The sequence below is a fragment of the Poecilia latipinna genome, unplaced genomic scaffold, assembly GCF_001443285.1.
Source record: "Poecilia latipinna isolate Pla-1442-1.1 unplaced genomic scaffold, P_latipinna-1.0 Scaffold26, whole genome shotgun sequence".
Lineage (NCBI taxonomy): Eukaryota > Metazoa > Chordata > Actinopteri > Cyprinodontiformes > Poeciliidae > Poecilia > Poecilia latipinna.
Genome location: NW_015112642.1, coordinates 483879 through 506664, shown reverse-complemented (window position 1 = coordinate 506664; position 22786 = coordinate 483879). Strand labels below are relative to the sequence as shown.

At 37.3% G+C, this 22786-nt stretch overlaps 1 protein-coding gene across 1 annotated transcript; it reads right to left on the bottom strand.

The window, feature by feature from the left end:
* Nucleotides 1-309: 309 nt before the first annotated feature.
* gad2 (glutamate decarboxylase 2) lies at nt 310-21314 on the bottom strand. The gene is made up of 16 exons (XM_015038448.1): nt 20653-21314; nt 20397-20459; nt 20164-20310; nt 19418-19651; nt 18175-18265; nt 16346-16458; nt 14551-14666; nt 14123-14202; nt 12292-12346; nt 12015-12131; nt 8584-8648; nt 8417-8495; nt 8185-8334; nt 6590-6697; nt 4076-4165; nt 310-1957 (listed from the first exon to the last, which is right to left on the bottom strand). Exons 1-16 carry the CDS (start codon nt 20726-20728, stop codon nt 1784-1786), a joined length of 1758 nt encoding a protein of 585 aa, XP_014893934.1. The 5' UTR covers nt 20729-21314; the 3' UTR covers nt 310-1783.
* Between the last annotated feature and the right edge of the window lie 1472 nt (nt 21315-22786).

The window sequence follows — 22786 nt, the reverse complement described above, 5'->3', positions numbered from 1 at the left end:
TTAGTTTATTGGTTGGTTAGTTTATTGGTCGGTTGATTAGTTTATTGGTTGGTTAGTTTATTGGTTGATTGGTTTGTTTGTTTGTTTGTTGATTGGTTAGTTTATTGGTTAATTGGTTTATTGGTTGGTTAGTTTGTTGATTGGTTGGATCGTTGGTTGGATGGTCCCACCATTACCAATAGTCCCAGTTTAAAAAGTACCAAGAAGCTGCCAGTATTGGTCACCATTTCAGTGCCTTGGCCTTTAACTTGTAGTTTTAAGCCCAACATCAGGATCACTGAGATTCAACGACATTTAGTTTTTTTTTAGGCCAGCGTTCCTAATTAGGGGCGGTATCTTTATTGTTACCTTGCTTGTACTGAAACAGAGATTTTATGATGCACCTCATTCATGAAACACCGTTTTTGGTTTAAAGAAACTATTTTTGGTGAATCCTAGAGTAGGATTTTGGAAAATAATAAAACGGTCTACTGTACATAGAGTAAACAGAACTCTAAGCATTAACAATGTGCTAAACATCAAAATGCTCTTGCTGTAGCCATTTTAGTTACGGTCCAATAAATGAGCTGGGGATATGGGGACATTTTCCTCTAATTTTTTTTTTTTTTTTTACCTTGTTTTGACCATATCTGTTGCCATTTTATACCCATAAAAACCATTTGCTCACGTGTATTTAATCAGTGCTTTTACTTTTACTGGTCTATTATGGGTGCAAGCAATCATAAATACATTAAAATCTCATTGATCACTTTTGTTGTGCACCATTTTCTGTGTATTATGTTTTGGACTCCATTTCTGTTGACTGTTGCTCTGATTAACATTAATGCCAGCCGACTCTTTTTGGAATATTAGTGATTACAACCATTTTCAAAACCTGTAACTATAAGTGGCCTCCTGCTGGTAGATATTAATTATTGCAGCCGTATTTTGTGGTTTGTATAAATTTGCATTAGTCACCAAAACAAAAGGAATTGATAGGTTTATAGTCGGTATAAAACACCTTACGGCAGATGACTCTTGACTAAGCAAAACTACTAAATTACGAAGGGGAAAAACAAACTTTGTCCTTTTGGCTCCATTGAGGAACAAATAAAAAAGAAATGGTTCCAATTTTAGTGGAATTTGTTCAGAATATCACCCAAAACATTAAAGGTAATTCATGGTGACATTAGCGTCACCTGCTGGCCTCGTTTGGCAGTTTGGTGTTTTCATCTTGTCTGTTTTTTTCCCCAGAGGAAAACAAAGTGATACCCAGAACAGTGTACAATTTAAATGTTACATTTTAGTTGAAACAGCTTCCTGGACTGGACTCCACCCCCTGCTGTACAGGCAGTTAATTAAGCTGAGGTAAAGATTAGTGCTTTCTTTGTTTAAAATTTAAAATGTTACGATAGAACACAACAACATTTGGCACTTAACAACAAACTCTGCGAATGAGAAGTGATCCAAAAATCTCAGATCTCCCTCACCGACTTATTGCACAAGCATTTCATAGCACAAAAAGTACATATAAAGTCACATTGATTACACTAATCTTGCGGCGACTACACCATAAGAAAGGCGGACAGAAGCACTTTTACACAGCGCTGGACCAAGTCAGTCCACAGAAAAAGCTGCAGTACATAATATATTAATACATCTTTTTTTTCCTTCTTCTTAAATATACTCTTAAATATTAGACTTTACAGGAAAAAAGAGAAATGAAAATGGTTACCGGTACATTCATGACAAACATTTCATCCATCAACGGGGGAAAGTACAGGAGGATTTGGCGAGACGAGTCTTATAGATCGTGGCCGAGTCGCTCGATCTCCTCGATGAGGAAGTCGATGTCCTCGAAGGTAGCAGCAGGGTTGGAGATCACCATGCGGAAGAAGTTCACCTTGTCGCCCTGCGGCTGGTAGCTGACCATGGTGGTGCCGTACTCCATCATCCTGGCTTTGATGACTGGAGCCACCTAAAATCACACAAGGCTTCATAAATATACACACACTACGTCACCACAAGAACTCGGGTCACAACTAGCTGTCAATCGATTAAAAATTCACACTCTAGCAAACTGATTAATCACGATTAATCAATTAATCACGATTAATCAATTAATCAGGCCTAATTTCGTAAGCTTCAAATATGAATATGCACACAGATGTGGTTCTAATAGGAATCAATCAATCAATCAATCAGTCAGTCAATCAAATTTCACAAAAATGAACAAAAATAGAAGACAGGCAACAACTGAGGAAACCGGCAAACATAAAATATTTTTTCAAATGTTACAAAACGTTCACTGCAAAAACACAAAATCTTACCAAGTATTTTTTTTTATATCTAGTTTCTAGTACAAACATCTTAGTAAACTTGAAATAAGACAAAAGTAACTTACAACTAATTTGAGTAAGATGTAAAGGCTTGTTTTCAGAAAATAATTCCTTAATATTGATGTAAAATTTCCATTGGCAGATTATTTAACTTTCCTGTGTTATAAGTTAATTTATCTGCAAAGAGAACAAGAACCTGTTCATCAAGGAATTATTTATTTAAAACAAACCTTTACATCTTGCTAAAAAGTTAATTTTAATTTAGTTTGTCTTATTTCAAGTATACCAACATATTTACATGAACTAGACCAAAATTATTATGGCTGTAAATTAACTCTCAACAGGTGGGGTTTTAATCTAGATTTAAAGGAACTCAGTTTTTCAGCTGTTTTGCAGTTTTCTGGAAGTTTGTTCTAGATTTGTGGTGCATAGAACAGAATGCTGGTAATGTATCCTCGGCTACAGCTAAGGGAAACTTACTCAAACACACATGCATACAGGTAGTAGCAAACTTATTCAGGGGAAAACTGACAGATAAGATTTTACCAACTGCCCATATCAAAAACTGCCACTGGATGCAGGTTTTTAAATGATCAGGAAAATGTTTCATTGTCTCAAGTCAAACATGTTTGGAGATTCTCAGTTTTTATATTTAGGAAAAGTTTAAAGGAAGCCATTTTGTTTCAAACATTCATTTAAAAGCTCTTCGTTCATTTTCTAAGGAATCTGTGCGATCAGGCGATAGTCGCTTGTCCTCAACCAGCCGAGCGAACGGCGTAATTCATGAGATGTCGAGGTCACACGCACAGCAACGCAACAAAAAAAGTTTCAAAATGTTCAACTTTCATGGAAAATTTTCATCTTTCGCTGCTGTTCGTCGCTCCCATAATGCACTGATATGATCTGCTTTCTTTAATTTTTATAAATATTAAAAATTAAAGAACATCAACATTTAAAGAAACAGTCCAGACATTTTACAGAGTATTGAAGCTTATAAAAGCCATCCCCATAAAGACAACACAAAAGAAAGAGGTGACACATATTTAGACGAAAGAAAATAATAGAAAGGCACCAAAACGTCTTGGTGGAAAGTGTCTAGAATCATTTGATAACGGTGTTGGACTTTTTGGGTGTCGTGTTTTGTCCGTTTTTCCTGCTTATTTTAGTCTGAGAATGAAGGTCATATAGATAAATCCTAACCTTTTTAAAGAAACATAACATCCTGTTAGCCAAAGGTTTGTTTAAATCATTAATTTTTTGTTTGCTAGACTCGGTTAAATCGTTTGCAGGTGTTACTTTAAGGCCCAGCCGTAAAATAATCAACTTGTAGGTGATTTACTTCAAAAAATACGTCTTTTGACAATTTTCCAGTTCTTCCCATCAGAATAAATCATTAAAGACGAAGATGAAAAGCTCCTCCGGTCCAGGTTTTCTCCTTACAGCCCTAATCGTTTAAAGCTACATCATCCCTCTCGTCACAAAGCCTGTGGAAAAGAGCAAAGCTGGCGACTGACGCACGTCTGGTTTGATTTCAGGGGGACATTAGGAGAGGAAACACCTGCATGTGCAGAACCACCTCCATTTAAAGGCTATCACAGTTTATTCCTCATACAAAGTGTTTTCTAATGTTGGGTCTTAGCAGTCGCTAATTATCAGGTGGTGTGATTGTGTCTGTGGACGTGAGTGACGGGCTTGTTGGGTTTGGAAGGTGTGCTGGGCAGATATGGCTGCCTGGCCTCTTATCTCAGCTCACCCACCTTGTGAAGGCGCTTCTTCTTCTCCTCTTTGTCCTCCATGTAGCGGATCCCCGGGGGGAGGTACCAGAAGCAGACGTTGGTGTGCTGAGGCTGAAACAACCAGGAATTAACACAAACATACAAACACTTCCTCTGGCTCAGAATTACCAAGTTTTACCAACCAGATCAGCTTTTATCAGACCATCTTTTAAAGTAATAATGAAAAACGTTTACATAAATTACCTGCAGGTATATCTACATTAAAGTGCTGAAACGATTAATCGTATTAGTCATGACTGATCATTGAAATAATCGTCAACTACTTTAGTAATCGATTAATCGTTGACAGTATACAAATAAAGCCAAAACTGTATGAAAAAGAAATATATTTTATATTTAAGATGGAAAAAGATTAGTCTGTTAACAGGGCCGGCCCAAGCCTTTTTGGGGCCCAGATCAGATTTTTATTTTTGGGCCCCCCATACCAACATGTTTTATCGTTCTAGAGCTAGTCTATGTGTGTAACATACCTGCCATCATTAGCATCATTTATAATTAGCTTACATCATACCAGTGGCTATGGCTACTGAGTTTAACCAAAGAGGAGTAATAATTTTTGGGTATTCAAGTATAATTGTCAACTATTTGAAGGTAACATCATCTGATAAACACTAAATTTACAGAAAACAAGTTAATAAGTTCGATATCTTATATTTCCCCATCAGCGGCAGCAACCATCAGCAGGAAGAGGATATTCGCTTGGTGCTCTTGGGGGGCCCCCTGGTGGTGTGGGGGCCTTGCGACTCACCCAGAACTCATCAAATGGCAGTTTTAGCTTCACCTGATTCAAATTCTGTAAAAAGTCTCCTAATAAATAAATTTTTCTGTCCAACTATTAACTGGTTAATCCAAATAATCAACAGAACAGCCCTACACTGTATTAATGTTAAGTCAAGCAGAAAGGGCTGAGATTTCAAAATCAACAAGATTTTTTTTTAATATTGTTCTTAATCACAAAATAACCCAGAACAACAACTAAAAAGAACACAAAGGCAATTCTAAGATTTTCCAAAATATGATGCTCATCAAGACCCTTTGTGCAATAAGACAAAAGTGGAACAGTTTTGGAAAAGGTTTTGTTACATCTGGCATAAAACTAGCGTAGCATTTTAGAAAATAAACATCAAATATAGCAACATAAATGTCACAAAAACTGAAAGAAATCTACCATTACATTCTTCTTCTTTTTGCTCATAACTGTATCTTCACTCATAAAGCAATAAAGTATAATAAAAACTTGAGCAAAATTTACATTTGTTCGTTCATTGTACTTCCATTTGGGTTTCTACTGCTTCTAAGATCAAATGCTTAAAAAAAAACACCCAGCTGTTTCTTAGCGATTTTTTGAAGTCTGGAAAATAAGCCGACTCAAAAACTTTCCGACTGCTAAGCCACATTGCACAAGCTCTGTGTCGTTACCTAGCAATCTCAGCCAGGCGCAGTCCGTTACCTAGCAACCAAAGCAGAGTTCCAGCACATTTGGTCAGCTGGTTTTACCGCTGTATGAGCTGTACAATGGCTGCTGGAAAAGACAAGTGTTCTGTGGTTGACTTCCCATCCAGAAAACACTTGCTACATTCTTGTTAAGTGTACAGGAGGCTCTACTAATGCTTTTCAAACATGTACGGTTGTATAATTGCACATCTGTTTGCTTCTATTTTCACGTGTGAGTGTAAACGTTGAGATTGGGGTGTTGCCAGCAGCAGCTTGGTTGGATCTAAAGTGACACGAGGCCTTAAAACAACTCAAATAAAATTAAATCTCATTATTTAAGAATGGTTTTGGGCTAAAAATTCAATAAAGATATTTTGTATCACCCAGAGATGTATCCTAATCTGTCCAAGGAACCACAACGGGTCACTTTTAAAGCAGCTTCAGCATAAATCAAGTATTTTGTTTAGTTGATCTTCCCTCAGAGCTCCTAACTGCTGTTTTTGTGGCCGCTGACTGCCTTCAAGTGGAAAAGCATTCATTACCGGCAGCCGAACCAACCAAGCAGACCAGCCTCGTTTACACAGCTGGGCCGGTCCGGTTCGTTGTACTTTCAGCCTCAGATTGATCTAATGGCTCACTGGGGGGTAGGAGTCAAACCAACACCTGGGTCATTGCCCAAAGGACGAGGCTTTTCCGGATCACACTCCGATGCTCTTCGTCTCTTTCCAGGCTCAGCAGGGAAACAAAAGGCCTTTAGACATTTCAGAGCCGCCATTATGAACGACTGTAGGCGTCCAACACGCCGCTCCTCAACTTAAAATCTCCACATATGTTTGTGTCATGGCTTAGCTTCCAGACAGCAGGCCATTCATATGCATATCAGCAATTACAGGCTCTTATGCTAGCCATTAACCATAATAGCAGCACATTATACCGCAGGCTAGAGGTAACAATGGCTCCCATCCAACACAAAGCTGGAGCCAATCAAGTCACCAGTAATGACTGAAAGGTAAAATGGAGCCGGACGGAGGTTTTCCTCACCTTCCCATCGAACACCATCTGGTATCCTTCTCTGTCTTTGATTTTGTTGTACAGATACTCCGACAGCTCCAAGCATTTGTCAATCTGGGCTTCGAAGCCGATGGTTCCCTGTTGGGGAGAAGATTTGGAGGTTCAACAAAACGTTTGGTCGCATCAGCATTTTTCACAACACTTTCAGCAAACAAACTTCAAACGTTACTTTTGGGGGGTATTTTTATGTCAAAACTAAAAGTAGAGCATAATTAGGAGTGGAATCAACAACATGTGTAATTTTCACCATTTCTATAATAAAAAACCCTACAAAGTGTGGCGTAAAGCTTTACTGCAGTTGTGCTTACCCCCCTTTACTCTGATACCCATGAATAAAAAGCAGTAAAATCAGTTGAAGATCATAGTTGTGGTTTATATATTTGCAGCTCTGTAAAAAACTAAGAGCCCGCTGCACTGAACCCATTGAAAACCTCCTGTTTGTTCCACCAAATACTGATTTCTGAACTCTTCCTGAGTGAAAACATTAATATTGTTGTTTCTAAAGGAATATTAACTTATTTTCTTTGCATTATTTGAGGTCTGAAAGCTCTGCATCTTTTCTCTCATTTCCTGTAAACAAATACTAAATTTTTGCTTGGAATTTCAGAGACATGTTAGTACTTCATAGAATAAAAGAAAAATGTTAATTTTACTCAAACATAAACCTATAAACAGTAATATCAGAGAAATGTATCATATTAAATGATCAGTAAGTTTTCTAGAGCTGAATATATTTACTTTGATACCCATATATTAACGGGTATCAAAGTAAAGTACAAATTTTATTGTAAAAATTTTAAAAGTTAGAGATGATCTAATATGTTGGTAAAATAAATAAATAAAATGTAAAATGCAGTTTTTAGTTATTTTATTGTAGAAGTTTTAAAAGTTATACATGTTACTGAATCTACTTTATAATGATGTTCCAGTAATTAATAATTATATAACTAATAATTAAAATAATTTTAATTAAGGTTAATTAAAATTAAATTTTCATTTTAGCTCAAATTAAAATATATTTAATTTAGTCTAAATTAAGTAAATTTATCAAAAAAGAAAAGTTATTTGTAAGTTAAACAATATAAAATAAAGAAAAACTGTAAAAACTCAAAATCTTACAAAGTATTTTTGGTCCAGTTTTTAGTGCAAATATCTTAGTACAGTTGAAATAAGACAAAACTAATTTTAAGTAACTTTTCAGAATGTTATAAAATCTGGTTTTAAGTCCTTAATATTGATGAAAAAGTACTGGCTCTACTGACAGATTATTTAACTTACAGCATGAAAAACAATATTTTGTAATAAGGAAAATAATCCTCCATTGTTTTCATCAATATTAAATAATTATTGACCTAAGTTAATTTTGTTTAATTTCAACTATAATTAGATATTTGCACTAGAAACTAAACCAAAATTACTTGGTAAGATTTTGTATTTTTGCAGTGGAAAACCTGTCAATGTTAATAACTGATAAAGTTATTTTTATCTATTTATTAACAGTTAAAGTGTAATTTTTGAGTGGCTGTGTTGCAGTAAAATCCGCCGTGGCTGCAGTATTTATAGACCTTCGCTCTCCACATCAGCCAGAGTTTAAAGATGTCCACATGGCGTCCACACTGCAGCGCTTTGTCCCCGGTGTCGTAGGAAAGGTCGTAGTGTTTGTCCTGCTGGAAGAGGTAGCAGGCGTGCATCTGGTTGCAGCTCTGCATCAAACCCTGCAAAGTCAAACCCAACAGGTTGCTCAGCATCACCTCCAGAAACAGGAACAGGAAATGAAAGAGAGGCTGAAGGGGCGACCTCCTCTCTGACGAGCAGGGCGGAGCACTGCAGGGGGACGGACATCATTTTGTGAGGGTTCCAGGTCACAGAGTTGGCCCTGCGGTCGGTAAAACAGGCAGTTGGGCATCGTAAACTCTCCGAGGATCTACTATGTTGGTAAAATAAATAGAAAGACAGACGGTCACCTCTCAACGCCGTCCAGTTTCCACCGGTGCCTCCGGGACATGAGCAGACTCCCTCCCCAAGCTCCCTGTCGAGAACACAACCCAACCAACTCATCGGTCATTTAGCAATAAAATCAACCAAAAAAATAAATAAATAGCAATAATAAATAAAAATCTGTGTTTTTTGGGGAATAATTTTAAAATTAACAACCTCACGGATGTTGATAAACAAGAACTGGGAACGACAGTTTAAACTTTTTGTGGGTTAAATTCACATTTGCTTTGTTTTTGTTCTTTGATTTGTGTCTCAACTGCTTCTAAAAATAACTAGTCAGTCATTTTATAGCATTAAATTAATGTTTTTTGGTGTCTGGAAAATGAGCCTTTTCAAAAAAACCCTGATTGTTAAGTCACGTTCAACGGGCACTGCGCTGTTACCTAGCAACCTCAGTGGAGCCCCGTTACCTAGCAACCTCAGTGGAGCTTCTGCTGCTGTATTATTCTTCCTTGAACAGTTTAGGATACAAAACATGTTCATTTTATGTTTCTTAGAGAGAAGAGAGTCTGCTTTGAGCTCCTTTCATAATGAGCTGTTTTAGGGCATCTTGTCACTTTAAATCAAATTAAAATGCTGCTGGCCACGCCCCCCAACTCAACGATTACACTTGATTACACATTTGTTTGGAGCCACTGCAAACAAATGTCTTTGAAAAGCAGAAGTGGAGTGCCCTGCACAACCAAAAAGAATGAAGCCAGGGGTTTCTGGATGGTAAGTCAACAACAAAACTATTGTCTTTTCCAGCAACCAATGTACAGCGCATACAGCGGTAAAACCAGCTGACCAAATGTGCTGGAACTCTACTTGGGTTGCTAGGGAACTGCACAGAGTCCGTTGATTATGACTTAATCACCAAATGTTTTTCTGTGTTTTCCAGACATCATAAAACATTAACTTATTGCTAGTGTCTTTTTAGGCACTTGCGCTGTTTTTAGAAACCCAAATGGAAATGTAAAAATGTGCAAAATGTGAATTTTGCATAATATGTCCCCTTTAACAGAATCACAAACACTCAGGAACTCTGACTTAACATATATGGCTTCAATTCCCCCATTGGCTAATACATCAAGCACTTTAGGGACAAAATGAGGCCCATTCTTATTGCTCAAACTGGACAAAAAACAAAAAACAAATATTCAATCCAAAAGATTAGGAAACTATCTATGTTTTGGAACAGTGATGTCTTATTTCTCAGCTCCCTGATTGTTCATGGCATCCAAAGTTGCTTCTATTTTCTTTCACCAAAGAGCCAGAAAATTGAAACTCAAACATAATTAGGTGTTTTCTAGTTCCAAGAGTCCAAATACACATGAAGGTTGGAATGGATGAAGCATGAAAATGCAGCAGGTCTAAGTCAGAAAATTCACCAGTTTAAATGAAATGCCTCAATTCTGCAAAGAGCTGTGGTCAAATATCCAACCAGAATTATGCCAGAAGCTTGTTATATGGACATAAAACACTGTGAAGTTTCTCTATGGAGCGTTAAGGGACATTCATCCAAACAAAACATAAAACCAAATGAAGCTTTCCCCCATTTCTAAACATTGTTCAAGTTGTTTGAAGCAAAATCACTTTAAAACGAAGAGTCCAGATGCAAATATTAAAAGCCAAAGTGTCCACAACATCTTTCCAATCAATCTTATACATATACTATTTTTTGACATTTTAAAAGATTGTAAAACTGGCATCGATTGTTTACAATTTCTCTGATTGTTTTCATCGTTCTTTGACTTATTTCTAAACATTCCCATCGTTCTAGAAGATAAATTACATTCCAAGAAGCTGCTTAGAGGAAAATATTGATTTATAAGCATCATACAAGCACACACTAAAACACCCATAATTCACAGCTTCATGATTCCCAAAGAATAAGTTTTTTTTTTTTTTTATGGTTGCTCGCAACATGATAGGCAAGGTCATTTGTGTCTCCTAATAGAGGCGTCCCCTGTCAGGACTGCTTCACCTCCATTAACAGATAGAGTTCCTTGCAGTGATGGCGAAGTCAGGGGGAGGAGATGATTTACTGCCTCTGCTCCAGTTTTTCTAATCTCCAGTGTTAGAGAGGAAATGGCTTGCTGCCTATCTGGGTCAACCGCAAGCAGACGGACATAATAGATTTGTCCGACTTTTACTAAAATCACCTCCAGAGACACACTCTGCGTCACAGATGTAAAGAAGCAAACAGCTGAAAAAAAATATTTAAATATGTTTTTACTGATTCTTAAATGCTTCAAAAATCCTCTGTATTGCCTTCGTTATAACTGAAATAATCAGGTGGGTTACAGTAAGGTTTTCAGTTGACAAATGGCTGCCTTCACACTGCAGCCTGAAGTGACCCAAATCCGGGGTTTTGCCTTAATGCGACCAGGATCTGTTATTTTCATGACAACCTGACCACCACAGGTCGTTTATGTGACCCAGGCTACTTGGAAATGTGGTCATAAATCGTAAACGTATCTGACCTTACTGTACTGTTACGTCGCATTCAGCCGACCTGAACGTCATTGATACTCGACAAACGTCACTACTGTGCGTCCTGATACGCACACGCGGGAAGAAAAACAACAACCATGGCGGAAGATAACGAGGATTAAGTTGTTAATGTGGTGGCTCCGGTTGGATAACCACTTTAAAATCGTAAGATACGCTCCACTGTTAGCATCTATGTTTACTTCCACAAACACTGAGCGCTTCTTCTTCTTCTTCTTCTTCTTCTTTTTCTTCTTCTTCTTCTTCTTATAACGGTTGGCAAATTTGCGCCCCCTACTGATTTGCACGCTCAGTAGAGGGCGCAGTCTACTGCGCATGCGGAACATTTTCAGATCGTTTGCGGTTCACACTGAGATCACGTACAAGTCGCATATATTTGCAGAGTTGGTTAGTAACTAGTTACATTTACTCAATTACATTTACTTGAGTAACGTTTTTTGAAAGAAACAAAAAACTTTTAGGAGTATTTTCACTAAGCTGTACTTTACTTGAGTAGCTTTATTATGCAGTACTGCTACTCTTACATCAGCAAAATTTATGGCCTTTCTACCCACAGAATGAAAAAAATTCACCAGTCACACACCTGCTGTTTTTGTTAAAGTTTCCTACGTTTTTTATTGAAAGAACACAATTTGGAAAAAAAAATATTTTGCCTGATTTAGTTTTCTTGGACAGCTACTATTTTATTTTACTTAAGTAAAAAAATATGTTGAAGTAATGCTACTTGTACTTGAGTAAAATCTTTGGGCACTCTGTCTGCCTCTTTACATTTGGAAATGTGAACAACAATGGCCAAAAAAAAAATCTTAATTTCACAAAAATCAGATTTGTGTTACTTCAGGCTGTGTTGTGACCGTAGCCTTGGATACCAGAACCGGTTTAAGAATCCGTCTGTTCGACTCACATCCACATGGAACCAGACGTTGTACTTTTTGCAGATGTCAGAGATGGCGATGAGCGGGTCAAAAGCGCCGTACACGGTTGTCCCAGCTGTCGCGCTCACAAAGAACGGTACGAACCCCTGAGGCGGAAAGGACAGACAACGTTACCCGCTGTAACAACACGAGTCCACATTCCTCTCATTATCATCATCAGGGCTGTTTCAGTGCAACTGATCCCATAAAACCAATGCCGTATGAAGCAGGAGCCATCTTTCTATGGCAGGGTTGTGAATGTGGTACCTTGTGTTTCGCCTCCAGTATTCTCCTCTCCAGGTCGGCAGGGATCAGTTTGCCGCTGCAGAGGAGAAAAACGCATTTGGGTTTAAAAACCGGATAAAACAGATGGATTACATGTGCAAAAACATAAACTTTGCACTTAATTGTCCAAACTATCCTCTTTATTTTTAACCTGTTTAATCTGTCTAATTTTAATCTGTTTGATGTGTTTTTCTTATTGTATGTTGTTTTTAAGTTCCTTGTATAATCACTTTAAATTATGTTTGGCTGTTTTATAAAATTGCCTTTCCCTTTAAATGAGGGATTTTTTCCTTCAGCTCCTTCAGACTAGCCAGGAGCAATCAGCAAACACCTGGTGGAACTGCTGAGCTCATTATGGGAGCTGCTTCTCAGTGAAAATCCCAGTAAAAACATTGCTAAAGGGTTAATAGAGGAGTCATATGTTGTGATGACTTCCTGAAGGCAGAGTTTCTGAAAAAGCAGGAGCTTCTTAAAGAGACAGAGGCCCAATTTCAAGCCATTAAATTGCTAAGTTAAATTTGATATATCAAGCATTTTTAAAGTTAATATAGTTACTTGATTATGTTATACAGGCCACTATGTGGCTAGAAAACACATAAAACTTATTCTTTAAGATTTTGTAAAACCTTTATAAGACCATTATGAATGAAATTTGAGACCTGTATCATGACGGAAATACAACATTTATGTACTATTAAAGTGTTTTATTCAATCGTTGGCCATTGCATGTCTCATATCTGGACTGTAGTTGCCCACTCTCCCAGAAACGTGAGTCTCAGTCCAGCTGTTTGGTTCTGGTAGTTTGATTTAGTTTCAGACAATAGACTTCACCAATCTGGACTTTCAGAATTAACCTAGCCTCGTACGAATTAGCAACAAAAAAGAATCAAGCAAAAACAAACATTGTCCATCCAACTGGCAACACATTTACCCATAATACAGGAAAAAACAGCTGGCTAGTTAGCAAGGGTATATTAGCAGCTAGTTACCTCAACTGCCTCAAATTACAGAAGAGGTAGAATCAAACCTTTGCCTGACAGAAATGTCCTGCAGGTTCCCTATGAGAATACACAAAATTAAATTGTCCTGTCATGATAAAATCTATGTGGCAAAAAAACTAAACCTACACATGACTCTGAACACACCACTGTGACATGGTGGAGGCAGCGGCATGCTGCGGGAAGGTTTTTCTCCAACAAGAGTAGAGAAGCTAGTGGGAGTTGACAGAAAGATGGAAGGAGTTAAATAAAAGGAAATAATGGAAAAAACTTGTTTGAGGTTGTAAAATATTATACAGAATAAGATTCCATTAATTTCCATTCTGCACTGCAAAAATACTAAATCTTACCAAGTATTTTTGTCTACGGTCTAGTGAAAATATATATGTGGACTTGAAATAAGACAACAGCTAATTTAAAAAGTAACTTTTCAGCAAGACAAATAAGCCTGTTTTCAATAAATAACTCTTGCATATCGATTTTAAAAAGTACTTGTTGCACTGGCTGATTCTTTCACTTATATTGGGAAAAAAGTGAAATAATCTGCCAGTGGTACTAGTAGTTTTCAATAGTATTAAGGAATTTTTTTCTGAAACAAGCTTAAATGCAAGGTAGTTTTGTCTTATTTTGAGTGTACCAAGATATTTACACTAGAAACTAGACAGAAATATGTGATAAAATTTGTGTTTATGTGGTGTTTGTTGTTATTTGAGATTTTAACTGTTTATTAAATCTCTAATCAATATTTTAGGAAACAATCTTTGAAAATGCCGGTGAAAATAGAGATAAGGAAGTTCAGATTAAATGCATTTTACCATTCGTCTGCTTTGATGCAGATCACGCTTTCAGTCCCAATGCCAAGCGCCGCCGCTCCTTTTTTGATGGAAAAATGGCTCTGTGAGATGACAGAAACACAGCAGAAGCACCCGGATCACAGGAGGCAGAATAAATCTGTGAAAACACACTCGTGATGACATATTTGTGTGTCATTTAATGGCTGTTGCGTTCACAGCATCGTTCAAAACGCCCTTTAAAGATGAAGGAGGTGTCATATAAAGTGACAGATGCTCTCCGCAGCTTGTGACCTTCTGTTTGCTAAACATAATGTTAGTTTAAGGCCGGAGGTGTAACAGTGCTGCGCATTTGCTTTGTAGGAAAGCTGCGGCGAAGATGAGAACTGGGCTGGAAAATCTGACATTTGGTTTAAACTCTGCACGAAGAGTGCATCCGTCTGAGTCCTTACGTGTTCGGATGTGAAGGCCACCAGTTTGGGGACGGACGACATTCCTTTCTCCTTCACTTCAGGGAACATCTTGAAGCGAGCCAGCAGCATAGCGTACATGTTGGAAATAGCACCCCCTAGAGGACAGATGGAGCAAATTCGCTCTGAGACAAAGAAAATGCCTCTGTGGTTTTTTTCCCATTAAAGGATGCTTAAATAATTCGTTGTTTATTTGAAAGTAAGCAATATTTAAATATAACTCTCTCCAATTAACTCAATTTATGACAATACCATAACAAAACACAACTCTGGAAAAAAATTAAGAGCCCACTGCACTGAACCCCATTGAAAAAACCTCCTGGTTATTCCACCAAATATTGACTACATTTATTTCTGAACTCTTCCTGAGTTAAAACATCAGAATTGTTGTTTCTAAATGAATATGAACTTGATTTTCTTGCATTATTTGAGATCTGAAAGCACTGCATCTTTTTCATTATTTTGACCTTTTCTCATATTCTGCAAATGAATACTAAATTTTTGCTTGGAATTTCAGAGACATATTGTGAGTAGTTCGTAGAATAAAATACAAATGTTAATTTTACTCAAACATATACCCATAAAAAGTAAATAGGAGAAACTCATCATTTAAATTTTTTCCAGATCTGTAGCTGGTTTTGTAAAAATGTCACATGAAAACAAATGATGCATTCTGAAAGAGCTGAAACTAAAGTTCAAATCATACCAGCGACACATCTAAAAAATAAAAAATATAAAAAATTAAGTGAGAAAAGTGCTCTAAAATTTTGTCAACATCGTTTTGAACTAGGGCTGCAACATGTAATTATTTTAGTGATGGATTATTCTGACAATCAATCGGATTAAAAATTGGCACATTCTGCACATTTGTCATGTAACCCTTTTTTATAGAAAATTAGAAATGCATTAAAATGCAAATACTAATAATTCAATTTCTGTTTAAAATAAGAAATTAAACATTTTACTGTCTGAAATGTAAGAAGCATTCACTTAGTGCTTAATGGGGATTTTACTTATTTATTTTTACATAATTTGAACCAAGTGAAGTTATAACCAGGCCACTTGATGAGTTCTGGTAAAGAGTATTTGTATACCCAGGTTTTTTTTTTGTCTTAGATGTAAAATATATATATTGTACAGTTTTGGCATAGTTACTGCTCTGAGAATGTTGTTTTGTCAGCAAAATTTGTTGAGTCTGTATATTTTAGTGAGCAATTAATTGTTCTCTAAGTTAGTTGAAGATTTTTTTAATAATGGAATCTGATTAATCTGAGATTAAAGTCACAGGTTGAAGTTGGAAAAAAAGGCGTAATTCTGAGATCAAAGTAAGATTTTTATTTTATTTTATTGACAGTTATGTGTATCAATTATGTTCAAGTTGCTGAAAAAAAAACTAAGAGAAATCAGGCTGTTTTTTAAAAATTGTTTTTAGGTTTTCGAATCCCACCCCAGGAGTATCAGTGGCCCCCTTCTGGCCCCTATGCAAAGCTTTCTGGATGCACACCTGGTCTTTGAGTGAAGAAGGAAAATCTCCTGTTTAGAGAACAATTTGAGCAAAATGAGTCTCTCTCACTGCCAGTAACAGTCATCAAACTTCATCATGTGTCACCAGAAGTGAGAGGGTGAGGAGGGGGTTGTGGATGAAAATAATAAAAAACGATTTCATGCTAATTGCCCTTGAAACTGGTTCCCCTTATATCATCAAAATGCAAATTGACACATTACGACACAAACAGCAGGGTCTGTTTCACGTTTAAAAAAAAAGAAAAAGGCATACCGGGTGAGAAAATGCCGTCTCCTCGCCCGTCCGACCAGCCAATGATCTCCCTCATCTTCTTCAAGGTGACGTACTCCAGCAGCACAAACACAGGAGCCACCTCATAGGTGAACCTGCGTTACACAAGACGCGTCACCAAGGTTAAAAATAAATGTGGTGCAATTATGACTCATCACCAAGAGAAATAACAAAGATTTCTCTCTGTCATTTTAGCTGGAATTTTGCAACCTATAGGAAAATTTTTAAGAAAAGGGGAAAATTTGCTCTTAGATTTAGATTTTTAGAACAAATATGCATGGTGGTTTATGAATCAAACACATTGACATAAAAAAATAAATGTTTTCTCACAACTGTAACAAAACACTAGAGTCTAAGAACTTGTGAGCCTTTTAAACTTAAAAGTATGGCTGCTATTTAATCAAATATGCAGGCACTAATCATGGCATTCTTATTTTTATTCTGTTTTTTGTTTTGCTTTGTGTTGTTTGAACTTTTGCCATACGACTTTTTATTCTTTTAAAATTTTTTACTTTATATCTTCCTTTCAGATGAAAAAATTCGTTTTGTTTGTCATTATTATTATTCCCCTTTTTGGAAGAAACTAATTTTTCTGTCCTGCACTGTTGTAGGAGACATAATGTGACGTCACGCACGCAACTTCCTCCTGCTACATTTGGCTAAAGCTGTCAAGTTGTCAACATAACTCGTTAACTCTTAATTGTACTCATATAAAATAAAAAGAGATGCAGTGCTTTCCTACTAATTGTCAACACTAAGACAACCAGATAAGAAGGTCGGAAAAAGTTTTAATTAAGAAAAATAGCGGGAGAGAGAAGTAGGTCAGTTATGCTAGCTTAACTTTGACAACCTTAACATGTAGATGTACTGCGGAGTTCGGTGTTTAGGTTCAGTTTAAAAAAAATATGGCGACCAATACAACAGCTCCCTGCCAGATCATCAGTAGAGAAGGTGTTTAAATTAGCTAATCGAGCTAATCAGCCACAGCTATATTATCTTAGCTAATGGCGGCGATAGCTAATTTACCACAGCGATCATTTATTAATAACCACAAAATAAATAACAAGCCTAAAAACATAATACTGTAACGGACTGAATGTTGTATTTTTTCTGTGGGAAACGAGTGCGTATTTACATTAGTGGCATTGTCAATTAGTTGCTATGCCAAGTCTGTGAGTAGCATAGCCGACACAGAGAGTGAGGCGGGGGAAGAATACCAGTGGTTTTGAATTATTCTTCAACTGTTTTTATGCGTTATTTCTCATTTGCTTTGGCGTACTGCGCTCAATTAATAATACATACAACTCCAGGTTTCATTTTGTTAACGGAATTGTTCTACAGCTGCTGTCTGGCATTGTGCGCATGCGCAAAATTTCCGGATGAAAACAAAAACAAAACGTATTTATTTATATTTATTGTACAGATGAAAACTAGCCTTTGTGGCTAACTCTGACATATTATGTAATGTGAATGGTGCGTTTGAAATAAATACCCAATATTTATTCTTTTAGCAATAGGTGGGACAATCCGTCGCACCTCCCAGAGCCAAAGAGTTTATCACCTTGAAAACACACATCCAGAATTAGCTTCTGATTAGCTCTGAATTTAATTTTAGAGCTAATTTTCTTCCCTTGAATCCTCAAGAGGATGAGAGGTGAATGGGGAGGGGTAAAAGGCAGAGCTGGGAGGGTGATTGGGTAAATAAAAAGCTGCTATCTGCCCCTGCAGACGCAGAGCAGGAAATGGAAATTCATTGTCATCGCTTTGGTTATCGGCGCTCAGAATCGCGCTGAGGCAGGCCGCATACTCACATGTTGGTGTTGGCCGTGGATGTGAGCCAATCGGCTGCCAGCCCGACCATGTCTAATCCTGTGGAGAGCTGATTGAAGTACCTGGGGTGCGCTGGAAAAGAAAGGAGGAGGAGAAGAGAGAGGGAGAGAGAGAGAGAGAGAAAGAGAGGAGGAAGAGGAGGAATGCAATTTAAAAGGCTTTTGTTTGGAAAACTGCATCAGAACTGTCATTTCAGAAATGCTTTAATTACAGAGCGGGAATGAAGATGCAGCGAGGCTTTCTGAATAATCCGCGGAAATGATGAAAACATTCACTGGTGCAGAGGGTGGTGCTGGGGTTTATTAAAGGGTAAACACCCCAAATCTGCACCACTGCTTCATAATCAAGCTTTTTATTCATCGATTCATTTTAAACTTGAAACATATAGCATTAGAACCACAACAGACCTCCTAAAATAAGCAGTAAAATGGTTATTGTGTGATCAAAACAGGCTGAATCCTTTATTTAAGGCTGCTGAAAGGTTTCTGATGCTGCTCCTGTAAACGTCACTCAGCAGAGAATAATGGACTTGGCCTATGAAGCCTGATTATTAGCCTATTATCTGCCGCCTGCTGAACCAGATTTACTGCGCCGCCGCATTTATCGGTCTGGTGGCCATGCAGCAGCAGGAAGAGGAGGAGGAGGAGGAAGAGGAGGACATTAAAAACGAAAGGACAACTTCCATGTTGACTGTCCTTCCTCTCTCATTTTTATTATTAAAAGACAGAACATTTATTCTATATTTTCTAGAGTTTTTGGTAAATACTTCTATAAATACATTTTTCTATTTTTGTTCTCTCTTTGATTTTATATGTACACATACATATATATTTATATTTCATATCAGTATTTATTTTATATATATTCTAATTCATGTCTTTTATGTCTTTTTCCATTATTATTTTATGAGAGCTGAATTGAGCAGCTTTAGGATTTTATTGCAAAGCAGTACATTTTGCGACTTATTTTTTATTTTATTTTATGTTTTGCTTTAATATACGAATACATATTTAAAAAACTACCGATTTTTATAAATATTCCATTTCGTCATTTTCCACTATTGTTTACGTTTTACCTCAAACTATCATTTTAAAATGCTTCAGTCGGACTGCAGGCCTCCATCCAAACCAACCATGAAACAAAGCGGAACCATCCGCGCTTCTATTTCATTTTTAATGCGTAAAACAATAAACTCCAAACATCCAGGTGAGTAGAAGCGCTCACCTGTTTTGATGGCGTATTTGAGAGTTGCGCGGCAGCTGATCAAGATGTCATCCAGCGTGGCCGGCTCGTCCTGCAACTCCCAGTTGTTGAGCTGCAGCAGCTCGTTGGGATAATGAAAATCGATCACTTTCGTTTCCCGGTCGAACGACTCGACTATGTAGGCCATTAAAATATCCACGACCTCCTGCAGGAAGGTCATCGTTTTGGTGTCTCCGTCCATGGCAGGCAGCAGGTCTGAGACCAAAAAACATTTAGAAAATCATCTAAACATGGAGGGATTTCTAAACACGACGAACGAGGAAAAAATCCAAACTTAATCATTTCAGAATAAATTATTCCTGTGGAAAATTTGATGCGTGCTTACATTTTTAAAAAAGAAGCAAATATTTGTGTTTTCTTAAGATTTTTAGACTTCATGAGGAGATAAAGCTGAAGGTGACCTCTGAGAAAAAATAAATAAATAAAAAAGTAAACGTATTTTTCAGACTATTCACATCATTTATTTATTTGTTAACATTATATTTTAACTAAAATATTTACCTACAATAAATAGACCGGAGGAGGTTTATTTTAAACGCTACAGTTATTTTCTGCTAAAATAAAGAAGGAAAACACAATAAAAGGTCTTAATTTGGAGTATTTGGTTGATTGAGAATTGAGAATATTCTTATAAAAACGTGAGTTTTTTCATAGTGAAATGAAACACTTGCAGCCGCATTAATTGGCGCAGTTTTTGCGCTGTTTACCTGTTGAGTAGAGGTCTGAGAAGCCCACATCGGTGCCTTTGGTGCAGGTGCAGGATTTGTTGCAGCCGCAGCTTCCAGCAGCGGTTTGCGGCGGCTGCTTGGCGGCCGGCTCGGTGGGTTTCTCCCCTTCTCCGACATTTAGCAGCGCTTCGGGGGAATAATAAATCCCAAAAATGACTCAAAAAACCCCACACTATTTTACTGAGATATTAACACCAGAATCGCAAACGTACCATATAATTTTGATCCAATTCCTCCGGATAATTTCTGGGCAGCTGCTTGGCACCAAGCCCTGGCTGGAAAACATAAAAATATTCACCTTTCGAATTATTTTTTTAAACTTTTATGTAAAGATACACATAAATATGCTGATTAGATTAAAAAAATGGAAGGCCAGAGACAAATAAATAAATAAATAAATAAATAAATAAGTAAATAAATAAATAAATAAATAAATAAATCCTCCAGGAGGAATAAGAAGCCACTCACGGGTGCTCGGGCTTTGACTCCCGGTGTTGGCCCCCGCATTTTCCCCGCCGAGGGACCAGAAGCCGTGTGATGCCATTTGTCGCCGGTGGTTAGGAGGTGCGGGAGGCGCGGGGAGCAGGCGCAGAGCCCATCCACACGCAGCTGATCGCGGCCGCTGCGGCGCTGAATGTGACCGGAAAGCCGCCGCGCATCCGACTCACCGCTCCGTGCGGCGTGGGAGAGAGCGCGTCAAAAACACGAAACACAAAGAGCGTCCACAGGTGCGGGATGCATGGAGCTGCGTGTGCGCATAAAAATCCGCAAAAGAAAGAAAAAGAGAACAGAGCGGCGCGTCTTATGTGCGCTCAGGGATTAAAATAGAAAACAAAACAAAAAACAAAGGAAGTTCTGAATGAAATGTTGCACCTTTTCAAACAAAGAAGAAGAAAATCAAGTGTTGATGTGGAGGGAACCAAACACAAATGTCTGTAAATACTCAAACACCCGCAGCCGCGCAGAAAATTTCACGTCAGCAAAGAAATCCCTGCGTGATTCACTTCAGGGTCATGACGAGCCGCGTTGCGTGGCGCGTCGTGACTCCGTCCAGCCCCAACATTTCGTCCCCCTGGAGCGCCCAACTTACCCTGCGCACAGCCGCAGAATGCCAACTAATTCATCCGCAAGGCGATTGCGGAGCTTTTTCTTTTGACGACCGGCTGCTCTAATTGGCCGCCTCCAGAGGAGAAACCTGCAGGGCGGGGAGGAGAGCAGAGAAGCTCCGCTCAAAAACACAAAACAGTTCAAAATATCCAGCATTACTCAGGATATATTTTAGTTCAAGAGCTGCGCTCATTACTGCGGTTATTGAGCCAACATATCTGACATTTGACAGAGAAAAAGCAGGAGATTCATTGATTTATCCCCACTATCATTGCTTCTCTTTTCCAACTTCATAAAAATGTAAATGATCCACAAGTGCAAATAGTTTTAGATGTACAAGTCTTTAAATGAACCCTTTATGGATTTATGCTCCACTCCAGATTGTTTGAAATGAGAAATATTGACATTTTTTCACATTTTCTATTCAGTGAATCTTCTAATTAGTCAGTTTTCGACTCAAATTTTATTTACTCCTTCCTCCATTGTTTAAATCTCTCATAAAAACGTGAATTAATCAGGAATTGTATATTAAAAATCATAAAACATGGCGACAAAAATCTATATTTGTTTTAGTTTTTTCACAAAGACTTTTAAACTTTTTAAACACAAATCAAAGCCTAAAAGGTTTGAATTATGTTGAATTGTACTTTTATTTGAGTTTTGACTTAGATCATAGGTCTTATTTTATTTTGAATTTTAATGACTCCATCTTGAATTCTTATTGATTTATTCATAGTTTCTGATTTTAACTACTTTCACTGTTTCATGTTTAAATGTAATTTATCTAAATCAGTAAAAAATTTTGTCTCTTGTCATCCAATGTTTTACCTTTTAGTGTAAACTCAACCTACTTCTAACAAATCTGAGATTTTCTCTTTTAAAACTAGACTTAATCTGTCTTTTCTGAGGAAAATTTTTATTAAACTTTGTTGCCCTTGTCCTTTGAAGCCCAGAAAAAGCGGGAGTTGCTATAGCAACGTATGACTCAGCATTTTATTGGTCTCCAGTCTTTAAATTACTTAATTTCATCCTTTTTTAATAAGTACAACTTTAATTTTTGAGTGACTAATTTAAGAGAATCCTCCACTTTTCACATCAGTCAGTGAATTGGACTTGGAAAACATAAACACTTGATTTAGCTAAAACTAGATTAGCCACCCTTTACCAAAATAGGAATTTATGTCTCAAATTAAAAACACAAAAGAATGAAGCTGTAGTAAATACTTACTAGTAATAATAGTAGACATGTTTTTAGCATCAGGAGATTTTGTAAGTAAGAATAAAACTAAGAAGCTGAAACTAAATCTACTCTTATTAAGCTAGCATTAGCGCAGCTAGCAGCTACAGAAAACTAACAGAGTAGCAGTTTAGAACTGGAATGTATTGTTTCTAAGGTTAAAGAAAATGCTTTCTCATGTTGATTATATATTTTTTTAGCATAAACAGTCCAAAACTATTCATACCTCTGGCAGATTTAGAATTTTGAAGTGATACA

Coding starts and splice junctions, on each gene's coding strand:
- gad2 (XM_015038448.1), bottom strand. CDS start 20,728: ATGGCATCACACGGCTTCTGGTCCCTCGGCGGGGAAAATGCGGGGGCC. Junction 12,132..12,291: donor TACTGGAGGCGAAACACAAG/GTACCACATTCA, acceptor TTTCCGCCTCAG/GGGTTCGTACCGTTCTTTGT. Junction 1,958..4,075: donor AGAAGAAGCGCCTTCACAAG/GTGGGTGAGCTG, acceptor GTGTGATTTTAG/GTGGCTCCAGTCATCAAAGC.